The sequence below is a fragment of the Ixodes scapularis genome, unplaced genomic scaffold (assembly GCF_016920785.2).
Source record: "Ixodes scapularis isolate PalLabHiFi unplaced genomic scaffold, ASM1692078v2 PGA_scaffold11__112_contigs__length_91849675, whole genome shotgun sequence".
In the NCBI taxonomy this organism is placed as follows: Eukaryota; Metazoa; Arthropoda; class Arachnida; order Ixodida; family Ixodidae; genus Ixodes; species Ixodes scapularis.
In genome coordinates, this window is record NW_024609837.1 from 45,414,178 (window position 1) to 45,434,294 (window position 20,117).

The window sequence follows — 20,117 nt, forward strand, 5'->3', positions numbered from 1 at the left end:
TGGCTCTAGTTGCAGTACGGCGAGTACAATGCAACCCACTTATAACAATAATGAAAAAACCCGAAATTTCAATCGTTATAACTGATTATCAAAGTGATCTGAACTAGAAACGGCTTCTAGTTACGGCACAACGAGTGCCGTAACTTAGCGTTGGCTGAAGCTGCGGCGTTTGGCTTTGGGGACTGTAGTCACTATCGACATCCGGCTGCAGTTCTATCGCAGATGGTCTTTTGTGAAATGTCAAACAGTTCTGCCCTCGAAGAGCAGTTTTGCACGTTCCCTTCCCGAAGCTGTATTGGAGCACAGCGAAGGATCTAAAGGTTTATGCTGTCCACTGAAGCCTACTTGCAACACAACTATTATTATAACGGGGATGTCTTCACTAAGTTTCCAGTGTTTTAGCAGACTTACTGCACAGAACCTGGTTTAATCATAACACGTAACTGATACACTTCAACCTCTCTGTAATAGTCTTTATTTTCTTTTCTGTGAGGGGGGGGGGGGGGGGGGTTCAGTGCATTCACTCATGCTGCCGCCTTCACTCTGTCGCTACCTCAAATGTTTGTATACTAGGAGGACATGCATACTTCGCGATTGCTCTGCGGTCTTCAAAGTAGAGCGGGTGTCCTCATGCTTGTGAATCTCGATGAACTGCTTCCCCGTTTACAACGCGGCATGCTGTCCCTCGTGCAGACACAATGCTGGGAGGCATTCCACCCCAGCAGCAGCCGCAGCCGCCCCACCAGGGCATGCCCATGGGTGCCCCCCTTCTGACCGCGGGGGCCATGCTGCCGGGGCAGCAGCAGATGGGCCCCATGGGGACGCTGGGGCCCCCACTGCCCATGGACGAGGGCTCCAACCAGCTGCCACCCCAACACGCCGCCATCGTGAGTGCCGCCCATACCCCGTCCGTCCTCGTACGACAATAGTGAACTCGGCATACAGTTGGCTCACGATAATTTAAACTCGGATATTTCTTACTTTTGGTTAATTAGAAAAAATTTCAAAACCTTGCTCGTCCCGCCCCGCTTTAGGGGTATTCGTAAACCGCTTAATTCGAAAACCTTTTTCTTGCAATTCATACTTTTTGGTCCCGCAGCCCTGTTGAGTGCGCTTTTTTCCGAGCACCGGTGCACCGCAGAGAGGCAACACCTGCGGAGCTTGCTGCCGCGGGTGCTGCTTCCCCACGACGCTCGGGTGCTCTGTAGAGAAGCACACACGAGCGATGAAAGCGGGCGCCGCGCAGCAGCCTTCACGACGCCATGACTCTACGTCGCAGTGTCCGTGCCAGTTGGTACGATAACTGCCGCGCGGCGCATGCTTTCATCATCTGTGTGTCCCCCGCTTCATAGCTCACGTTAGACAGCCTCTTGGCTCTATGAACAAACTTAATTTCGTTTTGAGCATGTAAACTTTGGAAAGTCCACAACGAACAACATTTTTGAGGGATAAATAAACTTGGGTCGTACACTTCACAACTGTTCTATGCGTGGCATACCTGCTTATGATCGGTAGGCCTGGGTAGAGTAAATCATTAGATATCTGTTTTCTATGCATAGCAATCCATATAACATACCAGAATTTTATTTCGCATCATATTTAGATGAATGTCTGATAATTAAAACAAAATTCGTGGCTTCTTGGAGTTTGAAAGAGGAGTCTACTGTAGTTGCAAAAATAATAATAATGTTCGACGGCACTCATTCGTGTTGCGCGCGTGCGCAGAACTACCAGGCTCTGTCGGCGGCCGTGGCGGCGGTGTCGAACCTGCAGCCGCGCGTTCCGAGTCCTGCGGCGCCTCCTCCGGAGGCGAGCATCTTCCTGACGGACCCGATGCAGATCCCGCTGCCACCGTCCCTGTCTCCGGACACCGGGGAGGTGACGCCGCAGAACCCAGACCCGCTGTCGTCCCCGCCGCCCTTCGAGGAGGAGGAGGCCATTGCCGTCGCACAGGTGAGCATCTCGTTCCTTCCTCCGGCTATCGCGGAGCGCAAATTCATTTGCTACTTTTGGGAGGGATGTGGTGACGTGACAAAGATGCCCAGCTCTGGTTGTCTCTGATTGAAGGAAGTTGGGTATACACCTCAAGGCAGCTTGCTTTGAGAGCTACCCACTATCCTTCGATCAGAGCCGATCGGAGCTCAGTGTTTTGACATCACCAGCGCCCCTGCAAAAGAAGCAGACAAACTTGCGCTCCGCATAGTTGGGTAGACCCTGTGAGGGACTAGAAACAGTGCAAACACCCGATTTCAGGGGGATGGTGCAGCAATTTCGGGTGTATTTTGGTGCTTGCACTTTGAACCTGCGCCGTGCAAGAGCATTGCGTCGGCGTTTGGCATGTATCATATTTATTACACATAGGTTGACCCTCTAGGCATTCCGTCGCCGACAAAAACGAAGCAGTCGTGACATCGAGGACGCCTCGGCTTGTTACAAGTTGTGGCCAGCTGTACCATTGTGCCATTCTGTGTGCCGATTTTACGAGACACCGCGGCAGCGGCGACAAGTGCGGCGCCGGCGTCTGCAGCATTAACTGTTCTAAAGCAAAAACTAATAAAAATAGCATCTTGCACGAGCTTTCTCAATGCTATATTTCGGTTATTTACTTTGATTCTTGTATACGGGAAAGGCAGCATTAACTATACAAAATCATTGGTCTACGCTCGGTCTGAGCCCCGAGACGATCTGCCAGAACCTAGCTATAAACAGCTTCGCTGTAGAACCTGCTTTTTAATCGTCCTTTTTTTCCCCGAGGATGTTTAAAATTGTTTTCGGACCTTCTGACGTTGCATCGGTCTTCCCCAGGGCGGATTCCCGGACGCGAGTTCGGCCGAAGCGAGGGGAGCGCCCACCCAGCGTGCCCCTCTGGAGTACGAGCAGATCCCCAGGGTCGCCCCTTCGCCCGTCCAGGAGCAGACGCAGCAAGTGGTCTACCCACCTGCCCAGGTAGGCACCGCCGAAACGAACTGGGGAGAGGTTGTGGTGGAACCTCGACGATACAAATTATTTGTATCATTCAAAAATCGTCCCGTTCAAGAAGGGGGGGGGGGGGGGGGCACCGGAAAGGTAACAAAATGTGCGCACATACTCTGTGAGAACAGGTGGTTCTGGATGAGAATCTTGCTTTGATCCCAAAGACGGTGCAATACCGCTGCCTTCGGGATCTGCCGATTATTTTTATCTCTTGAGATCCCTGGCCCAAGCCGTAGTTCTCTAGCCGTGGCCCCGTGGCAGTAACGATATCCCACGCTGCAGCAGCTGGCCGCGACTGCCACGTCTGTGCAGAGGTGCCATTCGTGGCATAATAGAATGTGATCCGAGCTTGTACAATTGAAAATCGAGGTGGTTTTCCTTGAAATACCTTCACAGCTGCCCGAGTGGTGGGAAGTGCTGCGATGTTGTATGCTTGGGCTTTTTTTAGGCACACATTCTGACTCGCCAATAGTTTTCAAGGTTATCTTTCAACCGTCCAGAAGAATGCAGCAAAAGAAGCCGTTGTGCGACGGGGCGAATTCGTCGCACGTTTCGAGAAATCGACACTTTGCCATTTCAAGTTTGACCTGAAGAACTTTGCCATTTCAAGTTCGACCTGAAGAAAGTTCCACGAGTATTATCGTGGCTTGAGCTGTACCGAGAGCTGCATAACTGACCTTTAAGATGCATTGTCCATCTCTCTCTTTTTCTTCAGCACACGCCGCCCACGTCCATGCCGTACGCACCTCCCGGCGCCATGGTTGCGGCTACGGCTGCGCCAGTTCCCGCGGGACTGTTCCAAGCCAATCCGCAGCCCATGGGCCCTTACGGCCCGGGCTACGTGGCGGCTGGACCCGGTCAGCCAATGGGAGCCGTTCAGGGCATGGCTCAGGCGCTGCCCCAGGGAATGCCCCAGGTCTACTACCTGCCACCCATTCCTGCTCATGCGATCCCAGCTGAACAGCCTGTGAGTTTCTGTCCTCTTTGCTAGGGAATTCTTGTTCCCTAGGCAGTGATCTGCCCTAGATTGTGATGTGCTCTAGGCAGTGATGTGCCCTAGGCAGTGATGCGCCCTAGGCAGTGATGCGCCCTAGGCAGTGATGCGTCCTAGGCAGTGATGCGCCCTAGGCGCATTTGTACCTAGCACGGATGATCGTGTTTATGGCGCATGAGTGCCCTAGTCAGCGATCTGCCTCGGGTGCGTCGGTGCGTAGGACAGATGATTACGCTTGCCTGGTACGTGCTTGTGCCCTAGCCTGAGCCGTGCCCAGGGTGCATCAGTGCCTAGGGCTTGTACTAATGTTGGTTTCCTGCTGATACAGTCCCCAATTGAGCAGCCTGTGAGTTTGTGCCTTTCATACACTTAGGGCATGTTAGGTCTCTGGCAGCATTGTAGGCGTTACTGAAGAAATGTAACGAAATGCGTTGCTAGTGACTAGCAAATGAAAGCAATGCTTTACCGATACTCAAAGTAAAAGAAATGTGTTGCCATTATCGATAAAAAGTAACACACATTACTTTTGTGTTACTTTTTTTAATTACGAATTAACACATTTTACTGTTTTGATGGTACATATGCCATATTTCAAGAAACATTATGTTTATGCAGAAACTGAACTTAATTATTTTATCTTATTATCTCTTAATTAAACTCATAAAACTTGAGAATTCACAAAGCTCGGCACGTAAAAACACGAAAAAAAAATTCAAGTGTAATGTTATTTAAGTTGTGGCAAGAAGTAATGTAACCATGTTACCTATTACTTGAAAAAGTAACACAAGTATGTCACCTTTTACTGTTGCAAAAAAGTAAAGAGCATGTTACTACGTTGGAAAGAGGTAACGCGCATTACCAGTAACACTGGCACAATGTTCTTCGTGCCGTCTAGGCATAAAATGTGCGCGTGAAGTTTCTTCGTGCGCTCTGTGTAGCATCACTGAAAGCAACACGTAACACGCTCTGCGTTACCACTGCCTTTGCCACGATGGTGCGGGGAAGGGACGAATGTCTGGCACCATAGTGGCCGTCATATTGGAATCCAATCCACCACTTGGGGATCCCTCAGGTGCCGGTGCAGACGAGGGAGCCAGCGCCGTCGGGCCGTCTGGCGAGTCCCCCTCCGCAGCAGGAGACAGCGCCACCCAGGAAGAGCTCGAGACTGCCGCCCCACTGGAAGACAGCCAAGGACGAGGAAGGGAACCTCTACTACTATCACGCCCTCACCCGGTGAGGACTGAGCTCTGCCATCGAGTCGGTCGTCCGGACGTCTACCGGCGGGGTAAAATGGGGATGGTTGGAATCGTTGGGGAATTTTCACGTCCTGGTACATTCAGGGCAAACTCTAATTGTCAGCCAGCGGGGAAAAATGGAGATACGCTCCAATTGCTAGGGAATGTTGGCGAGCCTCTAAAGATGCCGCTTCAGATGGGGTTGCTAGGCGACTAGAGTTGTACATTCCGAAAAGTCAGCTATGAGAAAGTTTAATGTACCGTATTTACTCACATAATGAACACCCTTTTTTTTTCCAAAAAATTGACCCATATGCGGGGTGAAATTTTTGCATTTACACACTTTGCGCTAATGTCATATGAGGTGCCAATATGACATGGCAGGGTACTGTGGCACATGCCCACTGACGGATGCGCACCCATGGCCGGTCGTGGGCGTGCCACAGTAATCATGCTCTATAAAAATCGGGACCTTTTTAGGGCTGTTTTGGCGTGCCCTTTGCTGAAGAAAAAGCACGCTACGAAGCTCACTCAGCACGGAGAGTGACGCGACTGTTCTTAGGCCTAACCACTTTCATGTTATCACTGTTCAAAAATGGAGCGCAGACTGGGGCATGTTTTGTTGACATGAATGCATCCGATAAACGAAGCGTGATATCCAGGGCTTGGCAATTCCTTGAACCCCAGCTTCGCTACGCATGTGCGCCGCTCGGTTTCACGGTTGTCACGCAATTGCAGCCATCACGAGAGCGACTTGGCTTGGCTTGTTGGCAAAAGAAAATTGGCGGGCTTGGTGTTGGCTAGTCGGCTAGCTAAGTTGGACACAGTTCAAGACTCGCGGAGCCGAAAAGTAGAAGTGCGTTCATTACGCCAGAAAAAAAAAACAAAGTCCAGATATCAATGATTGTTGATGGGGGTGCGTTCATTATGCGAGTAAATACAGCACTTATAGACCGTTCCATTAGGGTCATAGCAGAGAGGGTAAAAAGAGAAAAAAATGCCCTCACCCTCTCGCCCGCATGTCGTCTGCTCCGCCGAGTGAGCAGTACCTAGCATCCGGCTGGCATACAAACTCTGTTTAAAATCGCGTCATTTTGGGAATTTCAAGCGCAGATGCGCAGATTTTGGTACGCCAGTTATCGTGTATTACTATGGTAGATAAAAAAGACTAACAGAGTCCAATTGCGCTGTTATCTGCGTGCAAATAAAAAAAAAGATTGGGAAAACTGTGTCAGACTGGCCGGTCTCTCCGGCAAAAAGTGAATCCGGTGGCTGTACCTTTTTTACTATACAAAGTTTGTACTGGTGTAGGCCTTTAGCGACCATGAGTGGATGTCTGAAATAATAAATAAAAGATATGTCACTTGATCATTTACCGAAGTAGAACAACGGAGAGCTCTAGGCTGATTTTGGAGTAGCCATAACTATTCTAAGAACGCAAACCACTTCACAACGGCAGCCACGAGCGAGAGTTCCATGTTCCGTACAGCCCGCCGATACAGCCCAAAGATGGAGAATGGCAACCTCCCGGTTTGTCGTCTGCTAGCAGAGTCGGGCGTGTGCCCTCTTACTCGTTTTACCCCGCCGAACCCGCTGAATTTCCCGGATGTATGGAGAGGGCGCTGCTGTCGAACAAAATGGTGCCGCCCAGAGAGCGCTAAATGGAATGGTCTATTGTAGGGGCCGAGTTAAATGTGCGCTCACTCGTGTCTTGTCCCACAGGGAAACTCAGTGGGACCCCCCTGCCTGGGACGAGGAGGATCAGGACATGGATCTAGGGACGCCCACGTACGACGAACCAAAGGTAGGACAACAATCTATCGTCTGTTCCAGTACGTTGTTACGAAAAGAGGATGCTGCGGGCGGTAGTTTTGCTCGTCCATAACTCCTACCGTGCTACATTTCTGTCACATCCTCATCTTTCCTCGTGTTTGGTGCATGCTGCGAGGGTGTGCGTGTTTGCCTTTGTTATATTTGCTTCTTTAGTCTTTTTTTTGTGTGTATTTGTGTTGGTTTTGTTTTTGGTTGACCTAACCTCCCCCTTACGTTGCGTGTCTGCTTCTCTTCTCAGGTGAACAGTACTGTGGGCAGCATGAGCATGAAAGTAAAGAAAACGACGGTCAGTATAAACTGTGCCTTTTTGCAGCTGTACGCTTTGTGCGCTTTTCTTGGACCTCTCCCCCTTCCCAGTTTTCTCTCTTGCATACATGCAACTTCTTTTTTTGCTTTTCATCTTATTTTATCTTAGCAAGATGAGTAAACAATTTTTTTTATTGTGAACTTTGTTTACGCACGCTGGTTCGAGCAAACAGTGCTTCTATGGTGCTCGTGTTTCTTTTGTTTTTTGTTTTTACATAACAAAAGAAACAAAGAAAGATAGGCCAGTCTTGCAAGAGGTCGTATGCAAAGGGGCCATGTTCTGCGCAAGTAACGAAACAGGCAAACAAATATTTATGGCAAATTGCTAGGCAATTGCGTTGCGTAGGTCCTAGCGTCACAAACGTTTAGCAGTACTTAGAGTTGGCAGATGCCTACATCCCTGGCACACTTCACCACACCTCGCTTACCCCTCTGGTCATTCCACCTCCCCGTCAACAAATCAGCGTCGAGCGGCTCGCTCCTCCTCTCCCACCTATTGACCAATTGGCGTCGAGCCTCGCAGCCACACTTTTATCTGGGCTTCTCGAAATGCCGAACTCCTAGCCAAAGGATGTTTCGCATTAAAAGATGCTGCAGCCAATCACGGGTAAGAGAGATCAGTCACCCAGCGGGCAGCTTCCCTCTTACAATACCCTCGAGAAGATTTAGACAGAAGTATAGGAGTGTTTAGAGCATGGCATTGCATGTGCAAGGCCTCCAAGCGTAGCGTCCTTGTCAAAGGTTAACATGTCCTGCATGGTGCCGGCATTAGTGTGCAAAGTGTCGTGCATGGTATTGGTAGTTTTTGCACAAGAGATTAACCTAATAAGTAGGATTTTGCATTTTCGTAGCTTATTTTTCGTCAAATTCCGACTGTGTTTTTCGGAGTTTACTTTTTGCCGTAAATTCAGAGCTCATCGCAGTTTATTTTTGTTTGATTTCTGATTCATCGAAATTTAGCGTAATTTTTCAATGTTTTATTATGGAAAAAAAAAAATCTGGGTGTAAATGTGTGTTAGATAAAAAAGGAATGTGCTTGTATCAATGAATATTTCTTCAGCTGGATCTGGCATTGGTGGCATTGCAAGTGGCACTACTCATTTGTTCCACGCCAAAAGTGGCAAACAAATGTTGCTTCGATAAAGCTCAACACCTTTCACTGTTACAAAAAGAGAACTCCCCCGTCATCTAAGAAGCACAGATAGTATGGCCCAAACTGGAAACTGGAACAGTTGCTTTTAATCATGATGTTTAAACCCTGCGGTGGTTTTAGAGTGCATGGCCGACGCTTTGAAAGTATGTGTTTTGGGGGGCTCGCTGCGTCTTCTTTTAAAAGCAGAACGGAGGCTTTTCGACGAGGTCCGAAATTGAGTGTTTGAAGTGTTGTCGTGGTATCGCAGAGCAAGAAGAAGACTCTGACCGCGGCCGCCGACACCTCGGAGGTGGCCAAAAAGATCAAGGAGCTGTTCCGATCCAAGATCTCCTCCCACATCGTGCACTGCCTCAATCCGTTCCGCAAGCCGGACTGCAAGCTGGGCCGAATCCAGAGTACGGAAGACTTCAAGCACCTCGCCCGAAAGGTGCGTTTGGAGTCTGCGTCGCGCTTACAAGGCCCCAGGGCATCTATGACACATTCTCAACTTGTATTTGAGTATGACAGTTGAGCTGACTGCCAGTTTGAACAGTTCGACCGAACTGGGAGAACTGTTTCGTGTCTGACAGAGAAAAAAGCGTTCCTCCTGGTTCCAGCTTTTTTCTAAAAGAAAGGGTCGTAAACGTTGAACGGCGCTTCAGAAAGACTGAGATATGACTGGCAGGTGATTCACAATTTAGGATCGTGTTAAGAGAATGTTTATTTGGCTGCAATGTTTCCTAGATCAAACGATTGGTCGGAAAGAATGGTTTATAAATCCTACGCAGAGTTTCTGATTTATCCGTTTAATAATAGGATGTAAGTACTAGAATATTTTGCAATCTTCTAATTGCGTCTCGTGCTTTAAAAAAAAAGTGGGTTTTTAGTTTTCGTTGTTTGCCTCGCTTTTTCAGCTGACGCACTTTGTGATGGCCAAAGAGTTGAAGCACTGCAAGAACGTGGAAGACCTCGAGTGCAACGACAATGTCAAGCACAAGGCCAAGGAGTTTGTGCACAAGTACATGGCCAAGTACGGCCCGTTGTTCTACAAGAAGGACAAGGCGGTCTCGCCCAAGGACGAGTGACAACGCACGTCGCCACTGAACGCCGCCATTTCAGCGGCACCAGACATTCATTGTGCAGGACAATGCGCACCCACATGTCGACCAGACCGCTGCAACGCAGGGGCGCACTCTTCGATCCGCGCGACCTAGCCACGCCGTCAACACACAACGGATGCATGCGGGCGCACGCCAGCCACGGGTCCCAACTGAGCTGTGGGTGAACTGAACACGGACGGATAGATGCCAGCCGAGTACGGTGGCTGTGGAGGGAGTTTTCCCGCGACCATGCATCCGTCGCAAGCGGATACGTCCCGACCATGTTGCTACGCGAGCCATTCGTGTGGGCACGCATCGGCTACGGATGGATAGACACCAACTGCATTCGGTGGCTTTGAAGCGAGCAGTTCTGCGACCACATATCTGTCGTGTACAGATACGTCGACGGATACCTGCTACGTGCGACGGCCTCGGAAAGAGAGGTCTGGCGACCGTGTGTTTGTCGCGGGCGGAAACGTTGGGAGCCAGTCGCATAGCCACACGTCGGTTACGAACGGATACGGCTACGTTTTGGCCACAGGAGCGTTTGGAACAAGGTTACCCCCGCTCCGTCGGTGGGGCTGTGACTGCGGTTCGCTTCAGACCAGTTATTCTCGGCATCATATTCACAACGTTCGTGTTGATTCTTACTGCCGCGCATTCATTTCAAAGTGTACGGGAATTATTTTTTCGTCTGTCCCCTCGTCAGTTTTACGCGCACCGAAAAAGCCGCCACCCCAGCTTTCGTGGTTCGTTTTCTCGACGTCTACGGGTCGACTCGTCGTTGTCGTGAGCAAGGGTTGCAAGTCGACGCGATATGTGGCGGCATTCTTCGTGGAACGACGTTGGTCGTTCGTGTCGACGAACCGATGACGCCAGCGTGGTTCTCTCTCATTCTGTAATTATAGTTCATCAGACTCGCGACGCGCATTGCACGCAGCTATCGCAGGAAGCGTGCCGCTGCGTCCGACATTTGTACAGACATATTCTCGGTTGTACCGTCGCACCCAACGCTGCGATTAGGCTTTTTTTTTTCTTTTCCTCTGTCTTCCTTCTTTTTTACGGTCTGCGTTTAGTAATTAATGTAAATACACCTGTGCATGTCAAGATCATGAAACATTTCTTTTTGTTAATAATGCACGGGGAAGGATAACTCTGAGGACGAAGGTGCAAACTCGAGCCATTTGGAATCGCGTCGCCGACAAACGAAGCTTTCGACAGGGGGACGCTTTTCTTTCTATGAAAGCATCGTCAAATCATTGTGTTGTCTTCGGTGTTTTCCTTGTTTAGTGTTGTCTGTAGTCGCCGTAACGGTGACTGGTGGGGGTTGTCGCCGACGGTGCGTGGGTGGCCGCGTGCCAGCCCCCGATGGTTGTAAATAGTGGACCCGACACGGTCGGATGAATTGTAAAGTCGGCATTACCCTTAGGGGCTCACCAGTGAGTCTGTAATAAATTTTCAATTTATTTCATACTGCCGTCAACTCTTTCTTGGGGTGTGGGGAGGAGGAACCGTGCGGCTGGATTCTTGGTGACTTGTGGTTGCCAAGAACAAGAGCAGGGAATTTTTTGCACTAAATTTAGTGGAAAATTTAGCGAATATTTCCCACTAAATGGGAGAGGAGCAAGAAAGGAGGGGACGGATGAGGAGCAGGTGCAAACCCTCCTCTCTGTTCCTTCCCCTCATCCTCTTCAAGAGCTGCGCTTTAGTTCGGCGTTACAGGGGATTGTAAACGTCTTTCATTTATCTAATTGTTTGCAAGCAAGATGGCGAGACATGGTTTTGGCAGATTGCTGTTTGGTATGTTATTCATTTGTTAAAAATAAAATGGCACCAACAACTGGTGTTGGCAAGTACTTTTAGTACATTGTACTCAAAGTTCTATTTTAAGTAGGTCTAGAGAACTTATAGTTCGTAGCATTCTCCATTTGGTCTTGTTAAATTTGTATCGCAAAATGATGCTCCTAAGAAATACTTGGTGCGGATATTCTACTCTCGCCAGAAGCTCGAGCCGACGACGCATCGCTCCATGTGTAAAGGGGGGCGGCTTTCCCGCAGCATTTAGAACTTGCTACTTTTTGCTAGGTCAGCGCAAGCGAGGAAGCTAAAAGTATTCCCCCCAGGAGGAATGCTTGCGGAAGCTATGGGGCTGACATCATGCTCTCTCTCCCCTAGTGTTCTTAACCGCCTTGAATGCAGGCCAGGGCAAGCGATGCCAAATTCAGATGTTAGAGGGATTTCTGAAAAATTGCTGTAACCCTTCATCCAGTATTTGCCGCCTTTTCCGAAAACAACTGAGCAATGCATACAAGTCAAGAAAAAACTCGCTATAGGGGAAGAAAAGGGCATTGTGAAGGACTGTTGAGAAGTACTTTTACTTTTAAAGTGCACTGTATTTATAATACTTTACTTCAATTACCCTGTGTCCGTTGTACTCTCAATCGCTCAAGGGCACGTTACTGCTAAAATGTACCGGCAGTTAGTCACCTGGGGGAAAAAAGTAACCCTGCTACAGTTACATTACAAAATATAAGGATTAACTTGTTGCAGTTACTTTGCTGTTACTTTGTAAAAAAATATTAGCGTTCAAAAGGAACCTTCTAGGCAGTGAATCCGATTTTTTTTAGAAACTGTTTTTTCCCAGTCATCAATTTACATGTTTGGTTCTTTCTATTTCAACTTTTACCATGAATAGCTTCCTGGAGAAGATTATTATTGAAGACATAACTGGAATAAATCCGTTATAAAGCATTTATAGTTTCTTCTTTGGCAAAATTACAGGCGGCTTCAGTTTCTCAAAATGTTGAACTAGCAGATACCTACCGATAATCCATGAGGAACTTCGAATAAGTATGGCCTCCATAAGGTACACACAAATGTAGCAGCACGCGTCTAGATCTCTGGTATATCCAATCGCGGTGCGAGTTCATGATCGGTCAATTCTAATTTCAGATTTCTTTGGTGATGCGGAATGGGACGGAAGCAATAAAAATCGTGCCAATGTTGAGTCGATATTAATATAAGTCTTACCTTGCAATCAGCTTTGCAGATGTTTTCTTATGTTGTTGCAATCTATTTGTCTGTCGAATCGTTTTCTACTGCGTTCACACAATCTTTCATGATGCACGAAGCTTCTCCAGAAAACTTGGCGAGCAATGTTGCGGCGACATCCCTCTGTCGAACCCGCTGAACATTACAGCGGTGCAAAAGAAGGTCTAATCAAGGTACAAACGACCACTGCGTGTAGAATTCCAAACAGCTGTTGCAATCTTTTCTCCGCCGCTTGCTAACCAGATCGGACATGTTTGTGCTCCACCTTCTCGCCACCCGAAGTAGAAGAGACCACCTGAAAAGCCTGCAACATGAATATATTTATAAATCAACTGATGCCAAGTTCCCCTGGTCCTGGCCAAGGGCAGCCTTTCAATTTCAAGAAAACGCACAAAGAAGCAGACCAACACAGACGTTTAGAGCGAATACAACTCTCTCAAGTGACCGGACCTGAGAAGCAGAGCAATGCGGGATAACAAATGGGTGACTGGAGGCAAGGCCAATAATTGGGTTGCAAAAAAGGGGAAGGGAGAGCGATTGGGTCTAAAGTCGAGACTGCAATAGTGCATCTGGGAGTTTGACGATTTAAATTAGAGGGGAAGGAAACGTATGCTTGGCGGAAAAAGACAAGGTTCGGAAAATCGGTTGTGCAGTAAGCCTGCGGGAGTTTGGGGCGACAATCGCCAAAAACTGCCCTCCGCAAAAAGCGCACGTTCCGTCTCCAGATAAACAAAAGAGAAACGCCTTAGAGATGCCGCAGTTTGTTACGTCTGCATGCGCTGTGGGCGATGTACCATACACGGCGGGTAGGGACACAAACGTCCCCATCCTCCCAGTTGGCGAGTCCAGCTAGGCTGAGCAGGGTCAAATAATATTTTTTATTATATTTTTGCCTTTTGTGCTTAAGACAGTTTTTGCTGTGCCCTTCCCGTATCAGGACTTGGGACTCTCACGAGTTGCGAGATGATTTGGTGGTAGTGTTTGCAATATTTTTGCACATAAATCTGCGAAGTAATTGTTACAACTTTGCTCTTTACATTTACTTTCGAAAAATGGTAACCTTCTTACAGTTACAAGTTATTTGCACTAAGCAGTAACGAGTTACCAGTTGCCCGCAGTGGACGCCAGGAGCCATCCAAGCCAATCCAGCGTGGAGAGAGTGTCGCGTGACCTTGAGCACCCTGCGTCGTTCTGCTCAGCCGGCAGGTCACACGATTTCCTCCCGGCGCTGGATCGGCTGGAATAGCTCGTGGACTCCACTGCACTCAGACTGAAGGTGGAACAGAGTATAGTAACTATGGCAAGACTGCTCACTACTTTACTTAAAGCACATCTCATTTGTAACTTTGAGTACCTTTCGGATGTACTTAACCCAACACTGCCAACAGGTTGAGCATATAGAAATAATGAAGCTCATTCTTCTAAGAATGCCGGTGCAACCCTTCGAAAACTTTGCGAGACAAATTTCGATTCTTCTGGCCATTAGCCTTTCCATCTAGCATACAGTGCAAATAAATCATGAGAATGCAGTGTTTTGTCCTCATAACCGATCGTGGCATTTTGTCACGACCGGTTACGAGATAACTATGGATAAATGTACTTCATTTAACACACCCACGAATCGTAGTTGTACTCTATTCCAGAGTACCAAAAAGGAATTGCTTGATACTTTGAAATTTGTAGTTCCCTCGGAAATAGAAGGTTGGTGCGCATCTATTGGGTAGTTGTGGAACACCTCTGATCTCTTGATAGATTCCCAATTTTTTTGTGCATTATTCTTTTGCTATTCGACTCAATATAATTCTGATCATTTCTTACAGAATGTAGATTTGATCTTGCAAACACTGCAGCACGTTCGGATCGGAAGGTGCTGCATACTATCCGACAGATGACGTTGGCGTGCCAGTGCGACATCTTGTCAACGGTTACAAGTGGGCACTAGAGCCACTGTATAAAGTGTAGTTTCATATAGTGACACTAGTGGGCACAAAGTACTTCATCACACTCAAGGATGTTGCAAAAAAAAAATAACAGCATGTGGAAGTGTAGCCATGCAGGTGAACGACAGTTTTTTTGCTGGTGCAGCATGCGAAAACGAAAAACCAAATAAGAGACGTTTTACTCCTCTCGATGCATACGAGCACAACCCTCGATGCATACAAGCACAGAGGTAACGCAGTTGGCACTGCAATGTGTGCGTAAGCAGAAAAAGGCGGGATCATATGCAGTGTCCTTGAGCAACAGGCCTTGATTGTGGACACACTTTCCATCTGTGTCACACTGCTGGTGCTCTAAAACATGCTTTTAGTGGATTGTCATGGGCTCGAGCATCTTTGTGGACGGCGATTTGTTATCCAAGACCTCTAGAATCCTATGGTACAGCTCTACTCCGTTCATCACCGACCTGACAAGGTAGTGGACGCTACATGCTTGCCGGACCAGTCGACGGTCTGTTTTACACAACGTGGTCACGCACTCAGCGCACACAGTCTGGCAATAAGAGCCAGGTGATTAATGCGGAGCACGAGTTTGTCTGCTTCTTTTGCAGGGGTTGTGGTGAAGTGAGAACGCCAAACTTCGATTGTATCTGAATGAAGGATAGTGGGTAGACCTCGGGGCAGCTTGCTTTGAGGTCTACCCACTATCCTTTCAATCAAAGCCAATCGGAGCTCGGCATCATTCTGACGTCACTGCAACTCCTGCGCAAGAAGCAGACTACCTGCTCTCCGCATTGGTTTGCCAAGCACGTAGCTTCCACTGCCTCGTTGGCATATTGTTGCGAATGGAAAAAGATTGACGACTGCCAGAAACGAGAAAAAACGAGCACTGAGAAAGCAGCGGCGAGCGTGGAGGTGTCGGCGCGACTCGGCAAGGCCACGCTAGGTTCCTTACCTACAACGCTCCATACATCGAACATTCCACCCAGAATATTTGAGCATCGAACACTCGTGAGACTGACTCGGTAAGATCATGTTGGCCTCTTTATCTATTGCACTCAAGGTGGGAGTTAACGGAAACCTTTTAGAAGTATGAAGAAGTGTTCCTTCTCGGCCATGCATTTGGTAGTGCATATCAGCTTAGCGGGGAACTGAGCATAGACTTCAGTTTCATATCAGTTACGAGTATGTTCTCATCACAGGGTGGAGAATAAAATCTAAGATGATTATCAGACCAGTTTTGGTATGATCTGAATAAAAAATATCCTAAAAAAATCCAAAAAATGTTTATTTACCCTTTGTCTATCATATGATGCTTTGTATCTGCATTTGTTTTGTATTTTAATCAATTGTTGCATAAGGACGATTTATATCGGGCCAAACGCAAGCGAAAAGCGGTACTCTTCTGAGCAAATCGGGGCTTTGTGCTTTCTTTCTAGTTTCTACCATGCACTTAATTCGGTTAAATAATGTCCTATTGCAAGCAAATTCGAATGCAAAATACAGCTGTTTTCTAGCCAGAGTGCCAAGCTCTTTGTTTTAGTATAGTTGGGTTAAATAAAAAGTTGCCCATTATACTGTACATTAGGGTACACACTAACTTTTTCTTTGGCATTGTTTTCGGGGAGCGAACGGATTGATCAATCAATCTACCGTGATTAGAATAAATCTAGCGATACAGAACCTTATTTTCTAGCTGCAGCGATTTAAATCAAATAAATCTGATTTATTAACTTTTTTCAACAAAATAAACTTGTTTTTACCGTGTTGCCACAAGAAGAAACTATGCCCTAATCAGGTTCGTTGTCTCGGCATGACAAGTACGGTGAAGCAATTTTATTTATCTGCCCATTTGCTCGCAACAGTGAACAGTTTTGACTTGGCACTCTTTTATGACCGCCACTTTGTTCGGCGCAAGAAGACTGGGCAGAGTTATTTAGGCGAAAGCCTTACTTGTCCCATTGAGCGAGCGAAAAAGTGGCGTATATGGCCATATTCGCGACTCCAGCAAAACGGAGGCCACCAAGCGGGAAAACCGGGAACCAGCCTGACGAGGTCGCTCCACGCCCCTCCGCGTCTCTGGTGGCTTTCGCGGCGGACACGTGTTGTCTGCGCGGTGAAGAGCAATGTAATTTGACGAAGGTCCGAAAATTTCTTAAGTTTGCCTGAGTGTTCATTTGTGTGGTTAAGCCTCAGTAGATTGTTTCCTTCCATCACGTGTTTGAAAGCCCGTTTACTCCACAACACACAGTCGCGTGCTTTCGATTTCTTGGATGGGGAGAAATCACGGAAAAATGTTTTTACTTCTTTTCTGTCTTGAATCACATGACGACTGCTTGGTAACTGATAAGTGGTTTCTTTGTAAGGATATAGAAAAGTGGACTGAGGACGAGAGACGAGGTGTTTCACTGGAGGCAACACCAATTTTGCAGTAAAGTGAATGGGAAGATTTGATAGCTGCTTTTCTTGAGTTCGGTTGTGTTCAACTAGCTTCAAGATTGAACCACCCACGCCGCTCGGTGCGTTGGATATTCATCGTGGCTGCCTTTCGCTGAAAAAGCTTTTGAACCACACTGAAGGAGCTGGGCTGATTTTGCAATTACTTGATTCAGGAAAACCTGCTCGCTGCAAATGATGAATGAGGGAAATTATCTGTTTTCAAAAGGTGAGGGACGCGTCTCGCAAAGTTAGAAGCTGTCACGGCATTATGATCTATCGCACCTCCAATATTTATATTACACCCCCGTCGAAGCCAGCAGCAATATACTTCTACATTGCTCAGGTTGACCGGCCACAAAAAATACTTATTTTCTCCGCTTAGGATTCGAAGCGAAGTTCAATGCAGAGAGGTTCTCCAAGAATCTCCAATGAAGACTCTATTCAGTTTGTCTCCGTGCTGCGGCTAGAACCATTTGGATAAGTTTAATTAGTATCTCTCTGTCTGTCAAATATACTTTTATTCAGCAGTTCACCTAATAGCTAGTCAACTAAGCTCCTATTTCAAACCGAAGAATATACTAATATTGTGTGGGACATAGTACGTAATATAATACATAACCCGCTCGTCAAAAAGACTTTTTGATTTCTACTAAAACCTGAATTGAAATACCAGTACCAGCTGCTTAGTGGGGCGCCGGCGGGTTAACATGGTCCTTGGCTCAAGAAGCGCTTGCTTAATTTTCGTAATTTTCCTGCAGCCTGTGTTGTTGACTGAGCAGACAACTGGAGCTGTCTCTTAAACGCGAATATGCACAAAAGCTCGATTTTGCGGACAGATGAGTTAGCTGAAGATTACTCTCGGTGGAACAATCCTGCAGTCACCGCCGCTTTCCTTAGATGATCAAAACTGATTAATATATTACCGTCTCTCCGGAGCCCATAGTTTTGGTTTTGAACGAAATCTCCGAAACGAAAGTTTGACATGAAAAGAACAAAAAACACCGGGAAAACAAAACTATGCTTTGCAAGGTTATGTACATCGGCTACACTTAACCGTCTCAGTTCAAATACCTATAAAATTGGGCATTAAACAAAGAAAATCTGTTAAATTGAATGCGCCACCTGTACAGGCGGCCCGGCCGAGCCAATGTGACCTGGACTCAGCCGCCATGTTTGTTTGGTGGTGGCGCCCCTATAGGTCGCTGGAGACGCGAATACACCGCGATAGTACAAAACAGTCGTTCTAGGCCTCTAGGACAACCTTACTCGTCCCATTACGCGAAATAGCAGCGTCGTTCTATGTCATCAATGACAAAATATGTCATCAAGCAAGTGCTGCGCACGCTGAAGTGCGGGAGCGTGATATCACCGCTGAGGCAGTGTGCAAAAGGTGCGCTTCGTACTTCGTCTGTACTAGTGTGGTTCGTGCAAAGGACTGCAACGTCTATATTTACAGCCTTGAAATCAGGAGCAGCGTCTACATCTACGGCTACTTCCACAAGCAGCAAACGTGGCAGGCTATGCAAATACGCCACTGCCCCAGGTGTCCTCCTCTTGACGTCATTCTCAATGTTGTTTTAGACGTCATTCTTGTTGTTGTCAATCTCTAGGATGTCGTCCTAAACTTTAATGTGTAGAAACATTAGTCGGAAACATTTCTTTCGCGGGATTATGCTTCCGTCTTCCTATACGTAAGCAGTCTTGCGTGCCCTCCCGTTTCCAGACCAGAGTGCAACAGCTAAAATTTATCATTGGCATTTAGTCGCCCACAAAACGAGAACGGAGGGGCACATCTTTCCAAACGCCTGCAGAGCATGCATTGCAAATTCAGTTAGTGTTGTAAATCGTCAACTATTGATACGCAGCAGAATACTGCTGGTGGAGATAAGGAACAGCCAGTTTCTCCTAAGTTTGAAAGCTGTCGTAAAAAAACGAGCAAACACCCTGACAGAACTTGGGAGACAGTAACGAGGAAATCAGGATGGGCTCTCTTGGAGACCAGTAAAGCCACAGGGGCACACGGTAGGTTAGTCCCTCGTTTGATCCGACGAAATGATACGGGCGCAACCTGCTTTGAGCCGGCATCTCGCAGCGAGCTTCACTACTTTGCACCGGCAGAAAGCTTCGTCGCCTTGCACCACCTTCTCAGAGAAGCAGCACGGTGGGCTAAAAAATTTGTTGCGTTGGGCATTAGGCACTTTACATGTCCTTGCCTATATTTAAAATTAAAAAAAAAGGAAGGGGGTCACCTATTACCATACCTGCCAATCTGTGGACTTTCAAATTCGCAAAACTCCCGCGGCCGCGGCGGGGGATATGGGGGGTTACGCGAAGCGATGTGCAGCTTAATGTCAGCCGGGCCAAAGTGAGATACACTCTGTAGCACGTGCACGTGCTACAGAATCCAAACTTCTCTCGCTTTTTGGGCGGCATGAAGCACGGAAATTTCGACGTGTAGGACTTCAGGAACACCTGAAAGTACCTCTTTCGAGGTTTGGTGTTCGGCATTCCGCCGCGAAGCCACAGTGACCTGGAGGATGCTGCAGTTACATGTGCAACAAGCAGACACCGTACCTCTTGCCTCGAAACGAGGCCCAACGTCTGCACACGCCGAACCAATGTGCACCCATGCACCGCCGAACACACTAACAAAGGCTTTGAGCTTTGGATTGGTTTTCAATTCGTGGCCACGGGATAGACGGATAGTAAAAACCACGACGCTGCTGTGGACGGTACCCATTGTCCTCTTGTGGCAGTGCAAGATACCACCAACAACAGAGTTACAAAAACAAAAAAATTTATATATTTTTTGTAAGATTTGAAGCAAGATTCGTAAAATTAGTCCCAATTCGTATATTTTACGAAAAATTCGGAAGAGTTGGCTGGCAGGTATGCCTATTACGATATAATGAATGCTCAGTATTCTACAGCACATTAGGGGACTAATTTGTAGTTACAGAGGGTAGGTACAGCAGTTTGAACTCGAGCACCAAATAAAGACAGCCATTTGAGTGCGTATATAGTGAGGATACTAATGTGATCACTTTTCACAAAAACATGATAGAAATTTCTATGAATCTTACGAAGAGGAGAATAAATGCGCAGGAGACTGGCGAG

At 47.4% G+C, this 20,117-nt stretch overlaps 1 protein-coding gene across 7 annotated transcripts in view; it reads left to right on the forward strand.

The window, feature by feature from the left end:
* LOC8040733 (probable histone-lysine N-methyltransferase CG1716) overlaps positions 1 to 11,046 on the forward strand; it is a 113,068-nt gene extending 102,022 nt beyond the window's left edge. For 5 of the 7 annotated variants that reach the window (XM_040504848.2, XM_040504847.2, XM_040221188.3 and 2 more), the window contains 9 exons: positions 694 to 887; positions 1,726 to 1,953; positions 2,806 to 2,946; positions 3,689 to 3,940; positions 5,040 to 5,200; positions 6,925 to 7,006; positions 7,274 to 7,321; positions 8,742 to 8,921; positions 9,388 to 11,046. In XM_040504848.2, the coding sequence (XP_040360782.1) occupies positions 694 to 887; positions 1,726 to 1,953; positions 2,806 to 2,946; positions 3,689 to 3,940; positions 5,040 to 5,200; positions 6,925 to 7,006; positions 7,274 to 7,321; positions 8,742 to 8,921; positions 9,388 to 9,558 (1,457 nt within the window). In that variant the 3' untranslated portion in view covers positions 9,559 to 11,046. The remainder of the gene's footprint in view (positions 1 to 693; positions 888 to 1,725; positions 1,954 to 2,805; positions 2,947 to 3,688; positions 3,941 to 5,039; positions 5,201 to 6,924; positions 7,007 to 7,273; positions 7,322 to 8,741; positions 8,922 to 9,387) is intronic. The other 2 variants (XM_042288900.1, XM_042288902.1) reach the window with 1 other exon arrangement.
* Positions 11,047 to 20,117: the final 9,071 nt, after the last annotated feature.